A 21,196-nucleotide genomic window follows, 5' to 3' on the forward strand; every position below is an offset into this window, starting at 1 on the left:
ATGACAGTTATATTATAATAGTATGATAAATTGCACTGTTGACCGAATTCAACAATTCAGCTACTGTTGTTTTCATTGCCCGCATTTCTTCTTTCTGTTTTGAACTGTCCCTTGAGCATTTAACCAAACTCTCCCGTATGTGTCTACAATATTAGACTGCTTTCTGAATCACAGCAAAGCATATTTCTGCCATTAAGCCCATGATTCCATGCATTTGCTACTTTTAATATATGATCTCCAGTCCTTACTTAATATCAATCATAACTTATCCCTCCATAAAAGTCAAAAGATAGAAAACAATATATTCCCGTCGATGTACGAGTGTTTCTACTATTTCACATGTATTACCACACTGAATTTTTAACAAAAAAGACTCTCCCCCTCTCTCGGCTTATAAACATAAATGACTCATTCCCATTGCTATTCCTTAGTTTTGGTATATCGTAATTCATGGAAATATGTCAGTTATTGGATAAATCTTCATTAACCTTCATGGACACGAACCTTTACACTGTGACTTAGGCATTTTCTTCCGTAATACCACCAGTGTGTTTTAAACATATACGTGTATAGGGCAAGTATGCAGGGATACTCAGTCGTCCATATTCACAACAATTTCAAGTTACAAGCGATTATACTAAAGTTATAACTGCTGATTTTTTTTCTTGTTTCAGTCATTCTGTTCATATTACTCAGTCAATTTCTGTTATATGCTCTCTTTAAGGTTTTCTCCTTCAAAAGTTTCCCTCGGCAGTATCTTTTATTCTGTACTGTCTGCAAAATTCATAAATAAATCGTCTTTGGAAAGATTTCTTTGAAATATGTACCCTGAAAGCTTTGTTTATTCATTCAGATAATTGGTTATTCTTTAACGAAATAAGAGAGATTTTTTACTGTAATATGAAGGTAAGTTTTATTTGTGAAACACATGCAGTCTGTAACAAAAGTAAAATTGGGGAAACTTCCAAACGTGCATCTTCGACTGATAATTGGACCCATGAAAACAATGAAGACTTAGTTTGTTTGGGGAAGCTGACGAACGTGCACCTTCGACTGATAGCTGTCAGCAAGGACACATGAAAACAATGAAAACTTAGTTTGTTTGGGGGAGTTGACGAACGTGTACCTTTGACTGACAGCTGTCAGCAAGGACACATGAAAACAATGAAAGCTTAATTCGTTTGGGGAAGTGGACGAACGTGCACCTTCGACTGATAATTGTCAGCAAGGACAAATGAAAACAATGAAAGATTAGTTTGTTTGGGGACATTGACGAACGTGCACCTTTGACTGCTAATTGTCAGCAAGGACACATGAAAACAATGAAAGATTAGTTTGTTTGAGGAAGTTGACAAACGTGCACCTTCGACTGATAATTGTCAGCAAGGATACATGAAAACAATGAAAGCTTAATTCGTTTGGGGAAGTGGACGAACGTGCACCTTCGACTGATAACTGTCAGCAAGGACACATGAAAACAATGAAAGATTAGTTTGTTTGGGGAAGTTGACAAACGTGCACCTTTGACTGATAATTGTCAGCAAGGATACATGAAAACAATAAAAGCTTAATTCGTTTGGGGACGTTGACAAACGTGCACCTTTGACTGATAATTGTCAGCAAGGACAAATGAAAACAATGAAAGATTAGTTTGTTTGGGGAAGTTGACAAACGTGCACCTTTGACTGATAACTGTCAGCAAGGACACATGAAAACAATCAAAGATTAGTTTGTTTGGGGACGTTGACAAACGTGCACCTTTGACTGACAGCTGTCAGCAAGAACACATGAAAACAATGAAAGATTAGTTTGTTTGGGGAAGTGGACAAACGTGCACCTTCGACTGATAATTGTCAGCAAGGACACATGAAAACAATGAAAGATTAGTTTGTTTGAGGAAGTTGACAAACGAGCACCTTCGACTGATAATTGTCAGCAAGGATACATGAAAACAATGAAAGATTAGTTTGTTTGAGAAAGTTGACAAACGTGCGCCTTTGACTGATAACTGTCAGCAAGGACACATGAAAACAATGAAAGATTAGTTTGTTTGGGGAAGTTGACAAACGTGCACCTTTGACTGATAATTGTTAGCAAGGACACATGAAAACAATGAAAGATTAGTTTGTTTGGGGAAGTTGACAAACGAGCACCTTCGACTGATAATTGTCAGCAAGGATACATGAAAACAACGAAAGCTTAATTCGTTTGGGGAAGTTGACGAACGTGCACCTTTGACTGATAACTGTCAGCAAGGACACATGAAAACAATGAAAACTTAGTTTGTTTGGGGAAGTTGACAAACGTGCACCTTTGACTGACAGCTGTCAGCAAGGACACATGAAAACAATGAAAGCTTAATTCGTTTGGGGAAGTGGACGAACGTGCACCTTCGACTGATAATTGTCAGCAAGGATACATGGAAACAATGAAAGATTAGTTTGTTTGGGGGAGTTGACGAACGTGCACCTTTGACTGATAACTGTCAGCAAGGACACATGAAAACAATGAAAGATTAGTTTGTTTGGGGAAGTTGACAAACGTGCACCTTTGACTGATAATTGTCAGCAAGGATACATGAAAACAATAAAAGCTTAATTCGTTTGGGGAAGTGGACGAACGTGCACCTTCGACTGATAATTGTCAGCAAGGACAAATGAAAACAATGAAAGATTAGTTTGTTTGGGGGAGTTGACGAACGTGCACCTTTGACTGATAATTGTCAGCAAGGACACATGAAAACAATGAAAGATTAGTTTGTTTGGGGAAGTTGACAAACGCACGCCTTTGACTGATAATTGTCAGCAAGGATACATGAAAACAATGAAAGATTAGTTTGTTTGAGGAAGTTGACAAACGTGCGCCTTTGACTGATAACTGTCAGCAAGGACACATGAAAACAATGAAAGATTAGTTTGTTTGGGGAAGTTGACAAACGTGCACCTTCGACTGATAATTGTCAGCAAGGATACATGAAAACAACGAAAGCTTAATTCGTTTGGGGAAGTGGACGAACGTGCACCTTCGACTGATAACTGTCAGCAAGGACACATGAAAACAATGAAAACTTAGTTTGTTTGGGGAAGTTGACAAACGTGCACCTTTGACTGACAGCTGTCAGCAGGGACACATGAAAACAATGAAAGCTTAATTCGTTTGGGGAAGTGGACGAACGTGCACCTTCGACTGATAATTGTTAGCAAGGACAAATGAAAACAATGAAAGATTAGTTTGTTTGGGGACATTGACGAACGTGGACCTTCGACTGATAATTGTCAGCAAGAACACATGAAACAATGAAAGATTAGTTTGTTTGAGGAAGTTGACAAACGTGCGCCTTTGACTGATAATTGTCAGCAAGGATACATGAAAACAATAAAAGCTTAATTCGTTTGGGGAAGTGGACGAACGTGCACCTTCGACTGATAATTGTCAGCAAGGACAAATGAAAACAATGAAAGATTAGTTTGTTTGGGGGAGTTGACGAACGTGCACCTTTGACTGATAATTGTCAGCAAGGACACATGAAAACAATGAAAGATTAGTTTGTTTGGGGAAGTTGACAAACGCACGCCTTTGACTGATAATTGTCAGCAAGGATACATGAAAACAATGAAAGATTAGTTTGTTTGAGGAAGTTGACAAACGTGCGCCTTTGACTGATAACTGTCAGCAAGGACACATGAAAACAATGAAAGATTAGTTTGTTTGGGGAAGTTGACAAACGTGCACCTTCGACTGATAATTGTCAGCAAGGATACATGAAAACAACGAAAGCTTAATTCGTTTGGGGAAGTGGACGAACGTGCACCTTCGACTGATAACTGTCAGCAAGGACACATGAAAACAATGAAAACTTAGTTTGTTTGGGGAAGTTGACAAACGTGCACCTTTGACTGACAGCTGTCAGCAGGGACACATGAAAACAATGAAAGCTTAATTCGTTTGGGGAAGTGGACGAACGTGCACCTTCGACTGATAATTGTTAGCAAGGACAAATGAAAACAATGAAAGATTAGTTTGTTTGGGGACATTGACGAACGTGGACCTTCGACTGATAATTGTCAGCAAGAACACATGAAACAATGAAAGATTAGTTTGTTTGAGGAAGTTGACAAACGTGCGCCTTTGACTGATAACTGTCAGCAAGGATACATGAAAACAATGAAAGATTAGTATGTTTGGGGAAGTTGACAAACGTGCACCTTTTACTGATAACTGTCAGCAAGGACACACGAAAACAATGAAAACTTAGTTCGTTTATGAAGCACCTTCAGAAATTTATTGAATATTTTCCCTAAAGTTTCAGCGCCAAATTTTTCAGTGCGCAATTCCCAAAGCTTTCGTGATTCAGAGCTTGTTTAAGTTAATCATTATCAAATCAATTCATCTCCAACGTTTCACAGATCAAAATGGAGTGGCGTCCAAGAGTTAAGTGAGTAAGTCCAGTTAAATTATAATGAGATAAAACATGCTGAGATATAAACGAAATGTTGACATCGCTCAAACCAGACCATATACATTGCATACCATTTGTAAGTGGTAGGCCTGTAAGACTTTCGGCTGAACTCAGAATCCCTTCTCTAGGTGCCGTATACCTACGCTACAAACAATATTTGCAGTTATTCACAATTCGTATCGGTGACATTTAGTCAGTGACGGTAGGCATTTCCCTTTGAATTTTTTGAATTATAATGTACAGACATACAGCTGATTTCTTTCTAGACCTGTGGTGCTAAAAGTTTGAACTCATTTATCGTAATTAAGATCACCGCCGCCCGCGCTGTAATTCTTTTAAAGTTGATAGCCCTATTACTGAAATAGCTACTGCAAAAATGCAATTTTTTCCTCGGAAATGATATAAAAAGTCAGCTAAGATTTTTCCACACATTTTTCATTTTTCTGTGGCTGAGAGGCAGTGTTTGTCAAACTCTGACCCAACCAAATCTGGACAAACAAGCAATGACTGGCCCGAATTCCTGGGGGTCTAAGGATTTGATCAGGTCAACTTTGGGTAGCCAGTGTTTGTGATTTGATATGCGTTATCAGTGGTGTACGTCGTGGCTCTGTTGGTCAAGATAATGCGGTCAGGTGACCAGAATGATTGACCAGCAGGAGACCACCAGACCTTCCTTATGCAGCTACCCTAATTTAACTGACCAACCCATATTTATGTATATTCAGGCTCACCTGACTATACCTTCGCTATCAACTGGAGATTATCCATTGCTTGCAACCTGCGGATGGCTGTGGGCTTCCTCCGGGTGCTGCCCGGTTTCCTTTCACCATAATGATGGCCGCCGCCATTTGAGTGAAATATTTTTGAGTACGCCGTAAAACAGCAATTAATTAAATAAATAAGAACCCATTGCCAGCGTGCAAGATTTACAGCTATGGTAAAAATATCCGCCGCAGACATGTTACATACTTTCTTAGGTACATGTTATTACACAAACAGAAATATTTGCTGTCTGAGGGAACTGCAGTAATTAGGGATGAATAGTTCAGGATATGTCCTAAAGACGAGCTTTTGAGATCACGATATCGGTTTACATGGCTGAAAGCTATACCAAAGTTCGCAGTTTGTAGGTGTAAAAGTAATATCCAGGTGCAGATTAACACAGATGTCAGATTTCCAACATAAAAGAATTTTCCGAAAATCTCTTTATGTGATGTAGATAAGAAAAAAACTTTCCTAATTTTTAGTTTCTTTTTGGAAATTTTCGATTTGCTTGAAAGTGTCTAGCTCATTTGCATTATTTTTTATTCTGATTATGAGAGGATTCTAGAAGCCGCAGACCGGCTATTATTGCACGGCGCAACGTTCCCGTGGGACATCCCATAGGTCTACATAATTAGTGTAATTCAAATGGCGGAAATTGTGTTTTCCGAAAACAAATGATACTCTTGAAAATGTCGAGGTGGCTCAAACGTAGTTTCAGAACATGAATGAAGGATAATACAAATTTTAGTTCACCATAGTCTCTTTTGTAATATGATAAATACATAGAATATACCCCCATCAGAAAATTTGTTTTGTCCATCATTATGCATATATATGTAGACCCTGTAACAAATGAAACCTTTTACTGTATAGGAAGGCTCAAGCTTCAACAAAACCAATATGCTATCTATCCTGGTATATGTTTTACATAGCAACCGCAGACTAGGTTAAAGAGACTCTACTGGAGATTTTTGGCAAACAATTAATCAGTAGTGCCAGTTCTAGACTGATACTTACTAAAAAGCTATAATTTGAGCTATGCTTAATAAATTACAGAAAATTTGATTTGATTGGCGAATACGGATTTTTGTTTTTCAAATCACTGGTATAGCTTTATTAATTCTAACAACCTTGACTACATACATTAAAGACCTATGTTGTTATGGTAGATACACTTAGTTTAATCTACACTACAATATTGGGGATCTGTCAACTTCATTAATAGACTACCTAAGTTGCATCTTAGCGAAAGCGATATCTAATTGCATATTTTGATTTTAGTGCTTTATTTATTTAATTAATTAGGGACCTGCTCAAAACGCTGGTCAGAACGCTGGTCAGAAAGCTTGCCAGAACCAAGGTGGTTGCTATGAGTTCAAGCCCAACTCATGCTGGCCCCTCACCGGTACGTGTGAATGTCTTCCACCAGCTTGGATGGTTGTGGGTCGTAGACTTTCCCCGGTTACCTTTCACCATAATGCCGACCGCCGATGAATAAACCAGCGAGAATTGGATTACAACCTCCGAGTAGTGTCATTGATTTGCAGAACAAGCTAGGGTCTGATTATATTGGTAACCTGCCATTTTGGTCAACCGACGTTGACTTGACGCCATATTTGAGCCTGTAATTCAGGTTCGTGCTTATGGCCCCTTGCGATAGATGTAGTGTTTATTGTCATAAATGAATCTCCTTTGTTTATTTCGTTCAGGCAATCATTGGAAATTACTTTTCCACCAAGGTTCCAGAACGCTTGTCAGAACGCTGGTCAGAACGCTTGCCAAAACACCGCTTAGAACGCTGGTCAGAGAGCTTGTCAGAACGCTGGTCAGAAAGCCTGCCAGAAAGCGTGCGAGAACGCATGCAATAACACAGGTCAGAACCCTTGCCATAACGCTGGTCAGAACGCTTGCCAGAACGCTGGGCAGAACGCTTGCCATAACACAGGTCAGAACACTTGTCATAACGCTGGTCTGAACGCTTGGCTTAACACTGGTCACTAAAAGAGAACATTTTTTTCAACTCTGTTAAATGCCTCTAAGCCTGTTGCCTTCTAAATAATTCATGGCGAAGCAAGACAACTGACGGAAAGACAATGGTACTGATAAGGCTATTTAGATGTACCATTCAATAAATAATTTGGTGATTGAAGAAAGCATTCTTTGGATTGATTTTGGTACTCTTAATTGAACAGTGCGATTTACTGGTGGAAGTATCAGCTGCAATGGCAGACTATGTCAACACGATTCCATTATTGATTTTTTTTTTTTTTTTTTTTTGATTGGTGTTTTACGCCATACTCAAGAATATTTCACTTATACGACGGCGGTCAGCATTATGGTGGGTGGAAACCGGGCACAGCCCGGGGGAAACCCACGACCATCCGCAGGTTGCTGACAGACCTTCCCACGTACGGCCGGAGAGGAAGGCAGCATGAGCTGGTCTTGAACTCACAGCGACCGCATTGGTGAGAGGCTTCTGGGTCATTACGCTGCGCTAGCGTGCTAACCGACTGAGCCACGGAGGCCCTCCATTATTGAGGCATATTTAGATTACACAATCGGCTCACGTTCTGCCTTAAAAACCAAGATATTTTGGTGTGATACTGTCATTTGATAAATATGTGTTTGAAATCCAAGTTTTGTGTCGTCAACAACCCTTCTAGACGCAGATAAATTTGTATGGTTTTCCCAGTGATGCGGTTTCTTGAATATTTAATTCTGTCATACAGTAGTGGAAAAGACAGATAGAGTTGGGATTCAATTGGAAAGCCTCATATGTGATTTAAACTTCAAAATTATTGTATTCATTGGATTATTGTTTACCGCCGTATGCAAGCAATTTCCACTCGTACAGTGGTTATCAGTTACACTTTGGTGGAGGAAACTGTAAAGCCCTGGGTACACCAGCTACCTTTGGCAGGTTACTGACGAGTTTTACTGCAAGTGATGCGCAGATATGCATACCATATTAGTGCAAGGCAAACGGTTTTCAAGGGTGTTGGACTGCTCACCCCGATGCGCAAATTATCGATTGTTCGTTGTGATGGAGATCCCATTTGTAATGAAAGCGACTTTCTAATAAACCTCGTTTTTTTCTCTACTAAACATGATGATACTTTTTAGGCAAATATAACAATAAAACTACTCCGTACGTGTCAACGATTCAAGTGATCAAAATAATGCATTTTCAGGCGTGGATCGTAAGCGGATGGTCGTGGCTTTCCCGCAGGCTCTACACCAGTGAAATAAGCAAATAAATAAAGATGTAGTGGTTGTATGAAAACGAAACAAAACATAACTTTTTGTAAAGATTTATTTTATAACGTCTTTATTACGCCTCAAGTAACGACCTCTTCCAATTGCAGATTCGAACCATCAGCCCCTTGTGATGATGATATAGTAACAGGGAACCCATCTTAACGTTCGTCTACCAGCCATCAGGACTGGCCCTTCAACACGCCTTTGCGTCCATGTTTGGTTTTGGCCATATGGGTGGAATTCTCTAGTATTTGGAGTCCAGATCCTTGTCGAACATGTACTCTCCAAGACCACTTCCGGTTCTCTTGAGGATTCTGACGTAATCAGACAGTTCCTTGATGGCATACACCTGTTCATCAAGATAATGATCTTCCAGGAACTTTTGGAGCTGTAATGGAAAATACACAGCAGGGTGATCAAGGATGTTTTTCAAAAGGATCGAGTGGGTATCATTTGGTTGACTTGACTTCGAGAAAATACAACTTGCTTATCTTTCCAATATATTGGTGCGGACATTTACTTATTATTTATGTTTGTTCAACACCATACATGTTGAATAATTTTTCTGTCTGGACAGATGCTTTATCTCGAGCTATTTGTTAATTTTTTGGGAGGGGGGAGGAATACACTTACATGCACATCGTTGGCAGAGCGGTGAAGTTTCAACAGCTCATCGTTCACGTGATGCTCAATGGTCAAAGCGTTCTCAATGGCGTATTTGCCGTTGAACCATTCTGTGCGCTCATCCTGTAAACAACAACAGTGTTGTCGAAATAAGAAGTAAGTCATTCATGACAACGAGAAAACGTAATCGAAAGTGTATATGTATTCACCAATAGTAAAAACTTACCTTTATGGGGAATGAAAATTTTTTTCCGGTTTTCAAGACATACAAGATCTTTTGTAATATGTATTTATGTGTACTTACGAAACAGGAGGAGGGGTTACCACCATTGGCTGCAGCAGTAAATTCACAAATCTGGAAACAAAACGAAATGAGGAACAATATTTGATTTACTATTTTTGATATTATGACATAGGAGAATGAGCTAATCCAAATTTCTGTGTTCAATGAAAACAGCACAATTTGTTGTTAGATTTCAACATAAGTGTTTTTTGTGTGAAATATCTGCCCTTTATTATATATTAATATTATGTTGTGCATTGAAAGCCTTTTATGTGAGATTTGTATAAATATTAATGAAAAGATTGACACGACATTGGTAACAAAGATCTTACGCATGCGCTAGCGAGTTCTGGGGTCTTCTTGTCGTTGATCTTGTCGCAAACGTCTGAAATCTGCGGTAAAGAAATCAATAATCACAAAATGTGTGTTACCCAACGGTGAAAGTTATCTTGAGTGAAACAGGAAAAGTGTACACAACTATATACACTCTGAGTTCTTTTGATAATGGTGATTTGGTTACGTCGAAAATGAAAAGAAAATCGTGTTTCCCTGACATCCTGTATAAATGACGTGTATCTCAACAAAATTGCAGTCAGAAGCAGAATCAATGCCTACAAACTTTTTCTTTCCTTCCTTGTATTTTTCAATATGGCAGATATCTTCATTATATATTAACACCCTACTTCACTGGTGAAAAGAAAAAAGAATAAGAATAATGTAGTCTCCTTCTGCTTACGGTGATGTCCTTGAGCAGGAATCGGCAGCCGCGGGTGTTCATATACTCCATCATTTTGTCCGCGTGATCCCTCTCCTCAGATGAGGCGTGCTTGAAGAAGTCCGCAAATCCGCTCAGAGCCACATCATCACGGCCAAAGTACCGGGCCTGTGGACATAACAAGGAATCCACTGCTTATGTCATTCTGTCTTTGAATCTTCTATGGGCAATTGGGAGGCAGCATATTTTTTAATGTCTTGAGGTAGAGCTAGTGTGAAGCAGGGCCTCTAGCCATTGTGACATCAAGAATGGAAGTGACAGGTCCCCATTGAAAGTGTCAGTTACTGGTATAATAAAATGACCAGTATAAGCTTGTTTAACGATGACGCCAGGCCACAAGTGAACGCTCATCTTAGCATCTGGCGTTAACACCGCGTGCTACCTATATGTTTGTGCTTAGGTGAGTATATGCAGTTGGTGTTAAGGGATACATATGTTAAACCAGGTGCCCGAAACTCATGCTTCTTCAAAAGCTACCTAATAATTAAACTTGATCATGACTGATCTTAATGAATTAGACCGATCAGGGGTAATAAAGGATACATGAAAAAGTTACTAGAAAACGAAGAGTATTGTTTCGGGAAGAAAGATGGGCAAATAAATTTGAAAAAAAAAATTATATATTTAACATAGGCCCATATTTCATGCTTCTTGATAACCCCTCTGTTGTATGCATATTTTTCGTCAGTGATTGGAGATATGGGGCAAAGAAGTTATCAGGTCCTCTCAATCCCCATCAAAGTTGTTTTGACGGTTATCACCGCTGACGTCACCATGGCAGGGTGATTTCCGGACTGACCGCTGGGGTCGTAGGGAAACTGTAGTTTAAAGCCATTTTACTCCCCAAGGAGAAAGCTGAGAAGCTTTTTATACATCATATATTCCATTTTATGGAATATGAAACAAACATTTCCTGTATCCACCATGTAAGTTAAACTTAACTTCTAATACACTTTTGACTAAGTGACTCTTGATCCCTATGTGTACTAAAGAATGTACATTGTCCCATTGGATACCAGGATAATCCTTTTTGATTGTGGGGTGAATATGTTCAAATTTTTTTTCATGTTTATCAAGAAGGTGTGACAATTGTTCATGGAGTGACATTTTCCGCTGTACTCACGTATGCGTGGTACAGGTAACTGGCGTGCAGTTCCAGGTTGATCTGTTCATTCATCTTCTCAATCAGGCTGTCCGAGAAAGACGTGCATGTTAACCGCTTTTCTGAAAAGTAAATATTGTTCAGATTATTATATCAATTATTTTTTTCATCTAAAAACGCAAGAAAAAGTTTTTAGTGGTCTCCTTGTGAAAAACTTAATTTGTAAAAATGATGTGAACGTTTGTAGAAGTTGGCTTCGGAAGAAACTTAACATGGAAAAACTGCCATATCTATGTGGGATTACATTTATATAATGCAGTTTCAGTCAGAAATGTCGACAAAATACAATAAAATTAAGGTTTCATAGTCTAATTAATAAATTAGATCTTTTTACTGACAATATTATTGTTTGTTGTCCACATATGCGTCATTAATTCGTTTTGTGACTCAGATTAAACAAATTTCGACACTATAGCTGTAAACAAATTTTGCTAATTTGAAGGTAAAATCAGAAATCGTGTAAGGAAATCGCATAAATCGAAGCACAATTCTTACCTCCGTAGGCCAATGCCACAAAAGCCAGAACAAGTAGAAGCTTCATGGTTGAGTCTGTGTATCGGCGCTGATGCTTCTCGCTTCAAGTCACCTGTGCGATTTGACGAATCTTTTCCCTATAAAGAGGTTTTAGAATTGACCTCATCAAACACTGACACATCGGCGAGTTCACGACAATAGCCTTTGTCCTGACCTGGATTGTGAAATCTGGATTTATCACACCATTAATTACAGAAACCCAAATGAGCTGAGAGATATGGCGATAGATAGTCGAATGTAGGTGAGCAGGCAATTTGCAGAGGGGACTGGGTCCTAGGACACCAAAATTTTAAAGATTAAAACTTTTAAGCTTGTACCTGGTCAGCTGAGATCAGCTGAAGAGAATATCAACAGATCAAAGGCTCGACTGATCTATCCGTCCATAGCAAAGTCCTCCATGACAAAGTGCTCCATATTGTTTATGGTTATATCCCCTAAATACAGTTTGTAAATATTCCAATAGCGTATTAATAACTGTTAGGGTCTTCTTGCTCCTTCCTCTGCTTTTAGCTTAACAGTGCTCTTTTCAATAGGTTCTTTAGGTTCAGAATGTGGTTCACTGGGACACAACAATCTTTAGAAAACATATGAACTCAATTGCTTGAAGATATTGCCATAGTTTAAAATAAAAGATTGTGTAAAACGTTATGTCAGAACTTAAGAGACCAAGAAATAATACGTGTGCAAGAAAGAAAAACATAATTGTTCACTTGCTGAATATATTTTATTTGATATTTATTTATTTTATGTTCTTTTTCTTTTAAAAGAATTTTTTCATTCTCGATCTTGGTCATATCGTAGTTCAACACGCTTAACAAAGTGATCCAGTTAATGCTGGTGTCCTCTTCGGTCATACGTGGTAGGTCTGGCAGCAACCTGCAGATAGTCGTGGGGTTCCCCTGGCCATGTAATGCTGGCCATCGTTGTATAAGTAAAATATTCTTAAGTACGGCGTAAAACACCAATGAAGTAACTACTTAACTGCTAAGCATGGTGATGATAAGAAGGTAACCACTTCAGGCATGCGCGTAACAGATCGTCTGAGTTAATTATGACGTGACCAGTGTCCACATATAAGATAGCACAGCCATGAAAGGGTGATTAGAGAGTCCGTTTTAAAAGCTGGAGCTGGAGTTCCAGTCCGGTTATGCATGAAACTTCTAAGAAAAGGCAACATTGTACCCAATGTATACATTCAAAAATAAAGTATCCTATAGCAAGTTTAAAAAACACATCTTTTACTTTTGTGACGTTGCACAACAAAGACACTGCAGTTCAATGGGAAACCCACGACCATCCGCAGGTTGCTGAGAGACCTTCCCACGTATGGGTCTGTTTCAAGCCGTCTTCCTAAATAACTCAGGTAACATGTCTTTTCTATAAGTATTTAATGTGTATAGGTGTACTTTCTCATTTAGCTTGGCACGATATGGCTGACATATTGCCAATTGCGCGTTAAGCCTCAATCATCCATTCGCACTTGGAGCACGAAACAACAAACACAAAACGACTGGCGTTATGGGACGTCATACATGTATCATTGGCAAGGTACTTCAGTCATATAGACCGCACTGTAACGTGTTAGCACCATGAAAGTAGCTGAAGTAATGTTGAACTCACATTACAAAAAAGCAAACTTTTTAAAATATTTTTTGAAATATAACACGGTACACTACGGGGGGGGGGGGGGGGGGGGGGGGGGGGTAACCAGAGCAGCGACGACGGCGTGAAAGCTGGCAAATTATCACACATAACCTGTGAAATACAGCATCTTTTCAGTATGTCAGTTGTATTTTAAAAGTTTAAGTTTGGTCTTCGTACTATAAATGATAATTGTTTTAAGGTTTTTTTTTAATGTTTATGTCATTTCGTTGAATTTTTGATCTGTTCATTTTGATATTAAAGACCATGCTGTATCAGGCTGAGACATGTTGAGAGATTCTTGGTAAGATAATTCTGAAATGTTGCCGTCATGGCGTTAGGCCATTTCATTCCATCCATTCATACGTGTGATGTCTTGGTTTAATCCCATGCCTGGTCATGCATAACATTTCAACAAGTATTACATGGTGTACCTATTACCGTGTAATGACGACTCGGGCCCTTCTGGATAGACCACTGTTCTCTGCATTGAGCGTGTGATACGTTACTATTCCTCCTACCATAATGCTGGCCGCCGTCGTATAAGTGAATATATTTTTTTAGCACAGCGTAAAACACCAGTTAAGTAAATAAATAAATAATAAGTTACTATACTTTACCCACGAAACTTAAAGAAAAGGAGACCGTAAGTGAGAAGGTCTGTCAGCAACCTGCGGATGGTCGTGGGTTTCCCCCGGGCTCTGCCCGGTTTCCACCCACCATAATGCTGGCCTGCGTCGTATAAGTGAAATATTCTTGAGTACGGCGTAAAACACCAATCAAATAGATAAATAAATAAATAAATAAATAAAAGACGGGAATAAATAGTAGACCACACAAGTTGTTCGAGGCTATAAATCTTCTCCATTATCTGAGCCAATATACTGGTCAGAGGGATGTCATGCCTGTTATTTATGGCATGGCGGTACAGTGACGCAGCACTATAACGACATCGCTATTAGTACTTGCCTGCCACAAGCACGCATCTTCGAAATTATGCTAATATATACATTAAACCACAAACAAATTAAATAAATGTGTGTCGTAGATATGGTGATAAGAGTGTTATTCCCAACAAAGAGTGAAACATTCCTGACACAGACTGAAACCATTTCGTGATTCACCAAAGTTGCGCTAAAATGCATCAGAGAAGCCTGTTGTGAGCTCTATTCAGCGCAACGTCATCATGTGACGATTTTAACCTGAAGATCAAAGCTTCTCTTAATTTTAATGACACCAATGAATAAATCTGTTGAGCGTATATATTTGTGATTGAAAAGTACTTCTAAATTATATTGAAAATGTTTTGCAAGAATATTAAGCATAGGATAGCTCTTAATCTCGAAGGCTAAACACCGGAAATCTCATTTCTCAAACCGGGCAGAGCGCGGGGAAAACCGACGACCATCCGCAGGTTGCTGTCAGACCTTTCCACGTACGAACGGAGAAGAAGCCAGCATGAGCTTGACTTGAACTCACAGTGACCGCATTGGTGAGAGACTCCTGGGTCATTACACTGTATTTGTGCGCTTCAATATTTTAGACAATTGGGCTATACATGACATAAGATACATAGTGCCTTTAATTTTTCAAATATATTTAAAATGTATAATGTGGTCTTCGTATATGCATAATAAAAATCACACACGTCATCAATGTTTTCCTTAGCTTTTGTTTATTATCTTCTTAACAGAAATGTTGTACATGGTACAGATCTGCAGATACTTTCACATGTTGCCTTCACAGTGAGAGGACACTGGATGCTAGGAGATGGAAATGAAATGTACGTTCTGTGTTGCGTAACGCTCTCTGCGTGTTAGCCATGATGTTTCCAGGACGAGGGCGGAAGTGGAACTCTCTAGTACTTGGAGTCCAGATCCTTGTCGAACAAGTATTCACCCAGACCGTCTCCAGTTCTCTTCAGGATAGTGATGTAATCAGACAGCTCCTTGATGGCGTGCACCTGTTCGTCCAGGTAGTTGTCCTCCAAGAATTTTTCGAACTGAAATAGAGAGAGAATTATTTTAAAACTGGTCAATAACACACAGGAAATGCGTGTTCAGTGATGTTACTACTGCAGACATTTGTTTAAAAAATATTAATGCTCTAAAACGATCATACAAAGTATTCTTAGATGTCAATCGAACTGAGCGTTTCAACGTCTTCAAATTTTTTTCGGTGAACATGTAGGCCTACTTTAAATATGATTTTAAAGCTATTTCAGTGATACTACATGAAATGTAATCTTGGTTCTATACATAACAACTGACTGGACAACTTTGGACAGCGCGGTGCCCAATAAGAATGAATTTATTTCACATCTTAATTGGAGAAATAGTAGTGTTTCTGGGTCAAAGTTAACATTAGAGGCTGATAAACATTATGTCATTTCCATATGAGTGATACTTTAGGCACTTTGATAGAACTACTTACATGAGGATCGTTGGTAGATCTGTGAAGTTTCAACAGCTCATCGTTCACATGGTGCTCAATGGTCAGGGCGTTCTCCATGGCCTGTTTGCCATTGAACCATTCGGGACGATTGGCCTGCAAAAACAAACGTTGATATGACATTACAGTACAGCTTACTCAGAGGATGTCTGAGAAAGTAGTCTAAAGACGGGATGTAATATCAATTTGAAGACGATATAAAGCAGCAGACTACGTATTGACTTCTCCAGACACATAAAATAATTGACTGCGTTTCGATGCCTTTTATTTTGCGCTATATTTGAGTAATCAAAGCAGTGAGAATGGAGTAATCAAAGCAATGAGAATGAGCAATGGGAATGGAATGAAATCTATCAGAATTAAGCGACAAGGCGTGTACATATTCATTGTTAATTAAAAAAGAATTCATTGTTAATTCAAAAGATAATTAACGAATTCTCGTGTTTACGTAATAGAAGTGTCGGCTTTTACTGCAAAGCATATTTAAGAAACTATTAATATATTCGAAACAATACCAGAATATCTCTAGTATGTGGTGTATATTGTAACAGTTGTTTGTTAATTTCTGGTTGGGCATAACAGCATGCAAATGCAAGAGACAGTTGTGTCTGTAAACTCACGGAGCAGGAAGACGGGTCACCTCCTGTGGCAGCAGCGGTAAATTCACAAATCTGAAATGAAAAAAAAATGTTATGTAAGTATATATACATATATAAGTTGGGAATTATTTACACTACTTTTGCAATTGAAATCAGTTTTTTACAATTTTACTAATAGTTCAAGAGGAAAATCTAGCTTTGAGAATAATGCAGATAATGGCTTTGTACCTGAATTGGAAGACAAGCTCTGAACAGTGAGATCTCAGGATTGAATCGTGCAACATTTGGGTTGGCGGCGGTTGTATGCCTTCATGTGTATTCTGTATACCCTGAGCTTTTGTAGTTTACCAAGGGCTCCGCCCAACTACCATTATATAAGTGAGATGTTCTGGAGCAGATGTGCGATGGAAACAACTATATATGATATATCAACAAGTGAAGCAACCTACGCATGCGCTGGAGAGTTCTGCTGGTTTCTTCTCGTTGATCTTGTCACAGACGTCCTTGTACTGAAACATTATTATAAGAACGGTATGTTTAGAGCAGGTGAACGACAACTGAACATTGTATGACGAAAGGCGAAATTGTATTGAGAAATATATTTGTTGTGGAGAATTCTTCCATACATTTTAACCCCTTCTTCCATACGATTGTGGTACTGTGGGAAAACTCTATTGTGTTAAATCAAAATAAACATGTCATCAAATTTATATTTACAATTCTGGAAGGACTTTTACGTAAAACCTGCGGATGTTTTGGCACAAAAGAATTGGGCTGCTTACGGTGATGTCCTTGAGCAGGAATCGGCAGCCGCGGGTGTTCATATACTCCATCAGTTTGTCCGCGTGATCCTTCTCCTCAGATGAGGCGTGCTTGAAGAAGTCCGCAAATCCGCTAAGAGCCACATCATCACGGCCAAAGTACCGGGCCTGTAAGAATGTCAAATTAAATATACGCTGTTGCTTAATAAAATGTCATTTTGACAAAAAGGCGAATGAAAACAAATGTCCCTTCATGTTGTCTTTCTTGTATTTTCAGGACTGAAGTTTGCTGTATAAAACAGCTTTTTTCGAATACAAGTTTCGTGATAAACATGGTACAATCGCAATGAGTATGTGTTTATAGTAAAACACGACACATATTAACCCGGACAATACTGGGTGAAACCTAATGAAACCTACATTTTGTTTTTATTTAATTAATATTCGCCATCATGAACGAGAAAGTTATATATTCGCTATTTTCCTACATTCGAAAAAAAAAATGTAGTGCAGAACTAAACAAAATTTTGCCAGTGAACGAATGAAAATTTATGGTCATATTTGTTTATATTAGTATTTTGTGTTCATTTAAGGACATTTTCCCAAAAATTCTCCCCAAAAGTGTTTACTCACGTAACCGTGGTACAGGTAGCTGGCGTGTAACTCCAGGTTGATCTGATCGTTCATCTTCTCTATCAGGCTGTCCGAGAAAGCCGTGCATGTTAAACGCTTATCTGCAGGTTTGAGAAGGGTGGAACATAAAAATCAAAAAAAAAAAAAAAAACAAATCGCAAAACTCTAGTAAAATAGAGTAAGGAATGGTATTCAGTTAGATAAAATCAGCTCTAAAATTACATCTTTTCATGTCTTCAACATACTGATATTCCTTACCATGAGTAACTTTCATCGTTACTGGTATTGACTGCAGGATGACAATGACTATTGTCCAGATTGATATGAAGACGTATAGTTATATGTACAACCCTCTAAAGGTTGTCAGTTAAATGACAAAGGAACTTTCAAAAAGTGGTTGCTCCTAATATATTGTCTGCCTTGAATGAATGGTTTTTTTTCTGCATAAAGAAAATTGAAATGCAATTGAAAGAAAAATAATCATCTTACCCTCGGCTGCCACAAAGGCCAAGCCCACAAAAGCTAAGACTAGTAAGACTTTCATGTTTGGTTCTCTAGTATGGCGCTGATGCTTCTCGCTTCACGTCAACCACAGCCAGATTACCTCGATATGAAGCGGGCTCTACGCGGACCGGACTTATATCAGACTGACCCGATGAGGTCAACCACCCAACAGTCCTGCGCAGCATACAACACGTGACCACTCTATGTGCCTCTATCTAATCAACTTAACCAAGGTGGGCCCTATTGTTTTCGTCCTTGGGTCAATTTTTCGGTGTAATCAAACATCCTGGCAGGATTAGACGTTCAGAAGGTCAGATAACCTGCTATGAAGTCCCGCTTATCTACACCTGTGTGATGTTTTTCTTTACATGTCAGTATAGCCGGTGTTGTGATTTAGAGATAACGAGACTTTCATTGTCTCTGGGGAAATTTGAACCAGAAGCTCTCTCCACACCCCCTGGAGACGATAACATTTTGTTTTATTCTCCTGACTGAGGTTTATTATCAATGGTGGTGTATCGTCTCCACATTGGCAACGTTTTAATTGTACTCTCCCTGGGAATCAAAATTGTTTCCACAATAATAAAGCTTCAACTGAATGACACTCTCGCTGGAAACAATAACAGTTCATTCTACCATGTCAGAAAAGCTGACGTCATTGTTTTCACAGTTGTAAAGCTTTAATTGTAAGGTATGTTCACGAGGGTATATGCCAGTGTGTACAAGACTTAAGTGAAACGGGATATCGGAATGCTCTCCGTGCTCTTGCTTACAAATGCAAAGATCAAGTAATTGTTTCAAACAGATCTTGAAAAACACAGTATAGTAAAGTCAATCAATATCTGAATAGTAGGCCCTTTGGTATTGATTTTAGTTCTCCCTTTGTAGAAACATGTATTATATTGATATATGAGTACGGATGCGTTGGATACTATGTAATGGAAATTGACATCAGTTTTCTGATCACCATTCAGTACAAAAACTAAGAAGTGCCGAACAAGTTTCAAATTGGTGTTGGCATGTCCGGATGTTGCATTTTGGTTTGCCTATATCGTTTGATGGAATTGATAAAGCCACACTCGAAAACTCTCAATCAGTGTTTGTTGTTCTCCTTGGTACAAAAATGTATCAGAATTATATTTTGTTGGTCAAGTAGAAAAGGACAAAACAAATGGTGAAGAATACCGAAAGTATTGTTCATTCCTGCTTTTACAATAGCGATTTGTGGGCAAATTGATAACGTGTCCCCCATCTATCAGCCGAGAACAAAGGTCAGTTTGGTTGATGTTTATTCCGCGGGAATATTTCTCCTGACTAGGCTGGTGTCTTATTATTTTACAACTATCACAATGTATATCGTCTCTCCTTAAATTTAGGCGTTTGGTACAACTCACTGGAAAGGTGAGAATTCGACTTTCAATCACCGCTGAGTACAAAAAGCAAAAGTACCAAAGAGCTCCACATTGGTGTTTTCTGTTGTTGTGCTTTCTCGAAATTTGGTAATTTATGGAGTTGATATCATGACTTCCATTCTCTCCATTATTGGCATTAGTCTTCCAATCTCTCCATTATTGGCATTAGTCTTCCAATCTTTCCATTATTGGCATTAGTCTTCCAGTCTCTCCATTATTGGCATTAGTCTTCCAATCTCTCCACTATTGGAATTAGTCTTCAAATCTCTCCACTATTGGCATTAGTCTTCCAATCTCTCCACTATTGGCATTAGTCTTCCAATCTCTCCCCTATTGGCATTAGTCTTCCAATCTTTCCATTATTGGCATTAGTCTTCTAATCTCTCCACTATTGGCATTATTCTTCCAATCTTTCCATTATTAGCATTAGTCTTACAATCTCTCCACTATTGGCATTATTCTTCTAATCTCTCCACTATTGGCATTATTCTTCCAATCTTTCCATTATTAGCATTAGTCTTCCAATCTCTCCACTATTGGCATTATTCTTCCAATCTCTCCACTATTGGCGTTATTCTTCCAATCCTTCCATTATTGGCATTAGTCTTCCAATCTCTCCATTATTGGCATTAGTCTTCCAATCTCTCCATTATTGGCATTAGTTTTCCAATCTCTCCACTATTGGCATTAGTCTTCCAATCTCTCCATTATTGGCATTAGTCTTCCAATCTCTCCATTATTGGCATTAGTCTTCCAATCTCTCCCCTATTGGCATTAGTTTTCCAATCTCTCCACTATTGGCATTAGTCTTCCAATCTCTTCATTATTGGCATTAGTCTTCCAATCTCTCCATTATTGGCATTAGTTTTCCAATCTCTCCCCTATTGGCATTATTCTTCCAATCTCTCCATTATTGGCATTAGTCTTTCAATCTCTCCGTCCGTTAGTCTTATTTCTCCAAAGTGATTGAAGCCATATCTATTAGTCGCTCGATATAGTCGCTAAGAAGTAGAAATAGAAATATTTACCCCCACTCAACCCGATGTTGGGTCTAATCTAATGATCCACTATAGATCTGACTTTATATTGAGATTGGATTTTCCTCTTAACACAGAATTGAAGCAAACTAAACTTTTATTCAGAACTTTCCAGTATAATGGATGGCATGTTGAAAATGTGCTCTAGTATGCCATAGTTTCATCGCCTGTGGGTGACAAAACTGATGGAAGAGAAAATATGCTGCATTTGATGTTGTTTAACGATCTTCACATGGGAAGTTGACACTAATGTATTAAGCGACGACGTGTTCTGAGCTCATGCCTTTATTCTGATATG

General features: G+C 38.7%; 2 protein-coding genes across 2 annotated transcripts; both read right to left on the minus strand.

Annotated features, from left to right (window-relative positions):
* Positions 1–8,563: 8,563 nt before the first annotated feature.
* On the minus strand, positions 8,564–11,959 carry LOC135469305 (soma ferritin-like). Its single transcript, XM_064747925.1, has 7 exons — positions 11,822–11,959; positions 11,288–11,388; positions 10,126–10,272; positions 9,722–9,781; positions 9,411–9,461; positions 9,116–9,229; positions 8,564–8,870 (listed from the first exon to the last, which is right to left on the minus strand). Exons 1-7 carry the CDS (start codon positions 11,865–11,867, stop codon positions 8,727–8,729), a joined length of 663 nt encoding a protein of 220 aa, XP_064603995.1. The 5' UTR covers positions 11,868–11,959; the 3' UTR covers positions 8,564–8,726.
* Positions 11,960–15,155: 3,196 nt separating this feature from the next.
* On the minus strand, positions 15,156–18,569 carry LOC135466406 (soma ferritin). Its single transcript, XM_064743856.1, has 7 exons — positions 18,435–18,569; positions 17,946–18,046; positions 17,334–17,480; positions 17,001–17,060; positions 16,573–16,623; positions 15,935–16,048; positions 15,156–15,503 (listed from the first exon to the last, which is right to left on the minus strand). Exons 1-7 carry the CDS (start codon positions 18,487–18,489, stop codon positions 15,360–15,362), a joined length of 672 nt encoding a protein of 223 aa, XP_064599926.1. The 5' UTR covers positions 18,490–18,569; the 3' UTR covers positions 15,156–15,359.
* Between the last annotated feature and the right edge of the window lie 2,627 nt (positions 18,570–21,196).

Source organism: Liolophura sinensis, chromosome 6 (assembly GCF_032854445.1).
Source record: "Liolophura sinensis isolate JHLJ2023 chromosome 6, CUHK_Ljap_v2, whole genome shotgun sequence".
NCBI classification, from domain to species: Eukaryota; Metazoa; Mollusca; class Polyplacophora; order Chitonida; family Chitonidae; genus Liolophura; species Liolophura sinensis.

Bases quoted from the DNA above. Each gene is read 5' to 3' on its own strand.
- LOC135469305 (XM_064747925.1), bottom strand. From the start codon at position 11,867: ATGAAGCTTCTACTTGTTCTGGCTTTTGTGGCATTGGCCTACGGAG. The intron at 9,782-10,125 runs GTAAGCAGAAGG...TCTTTACCGCAG, and splicing joins TCCTGCTCAAGGACATCACC to ATTTCAGACGTTTGCGACAA. The intron at 9,462-9,721 runs GTAAGATCTTTG...TTTTGTTTCCAG, and splicing joins CAGAACTCGCTAGCGCATGC to ATTTGTGAATTTACTGCTGC.
- LOC135466406 (XM_064743856.1), bottom strand. From the start codon at position 18,489: ATGAAAGTCTTACTAGTCTTAGCTTTTGTGGGCTTGGCCTTTGTGGCA. The intron at 17,061-17,333 runs GTAAGCAGCCCA...ATAATGTTTCAG, and splicing joins TCCTGCTCAAGGACATCACC to TACAAGGACGTCTGTGACAA. The intron at 16,049-16,572 runs GTGAGTTTACAG...TTGTTTTTGCAG, and splicing joins GTGACCCGTCTTCCTGCTCC to GCCAATCGTCCCGAATGGTT.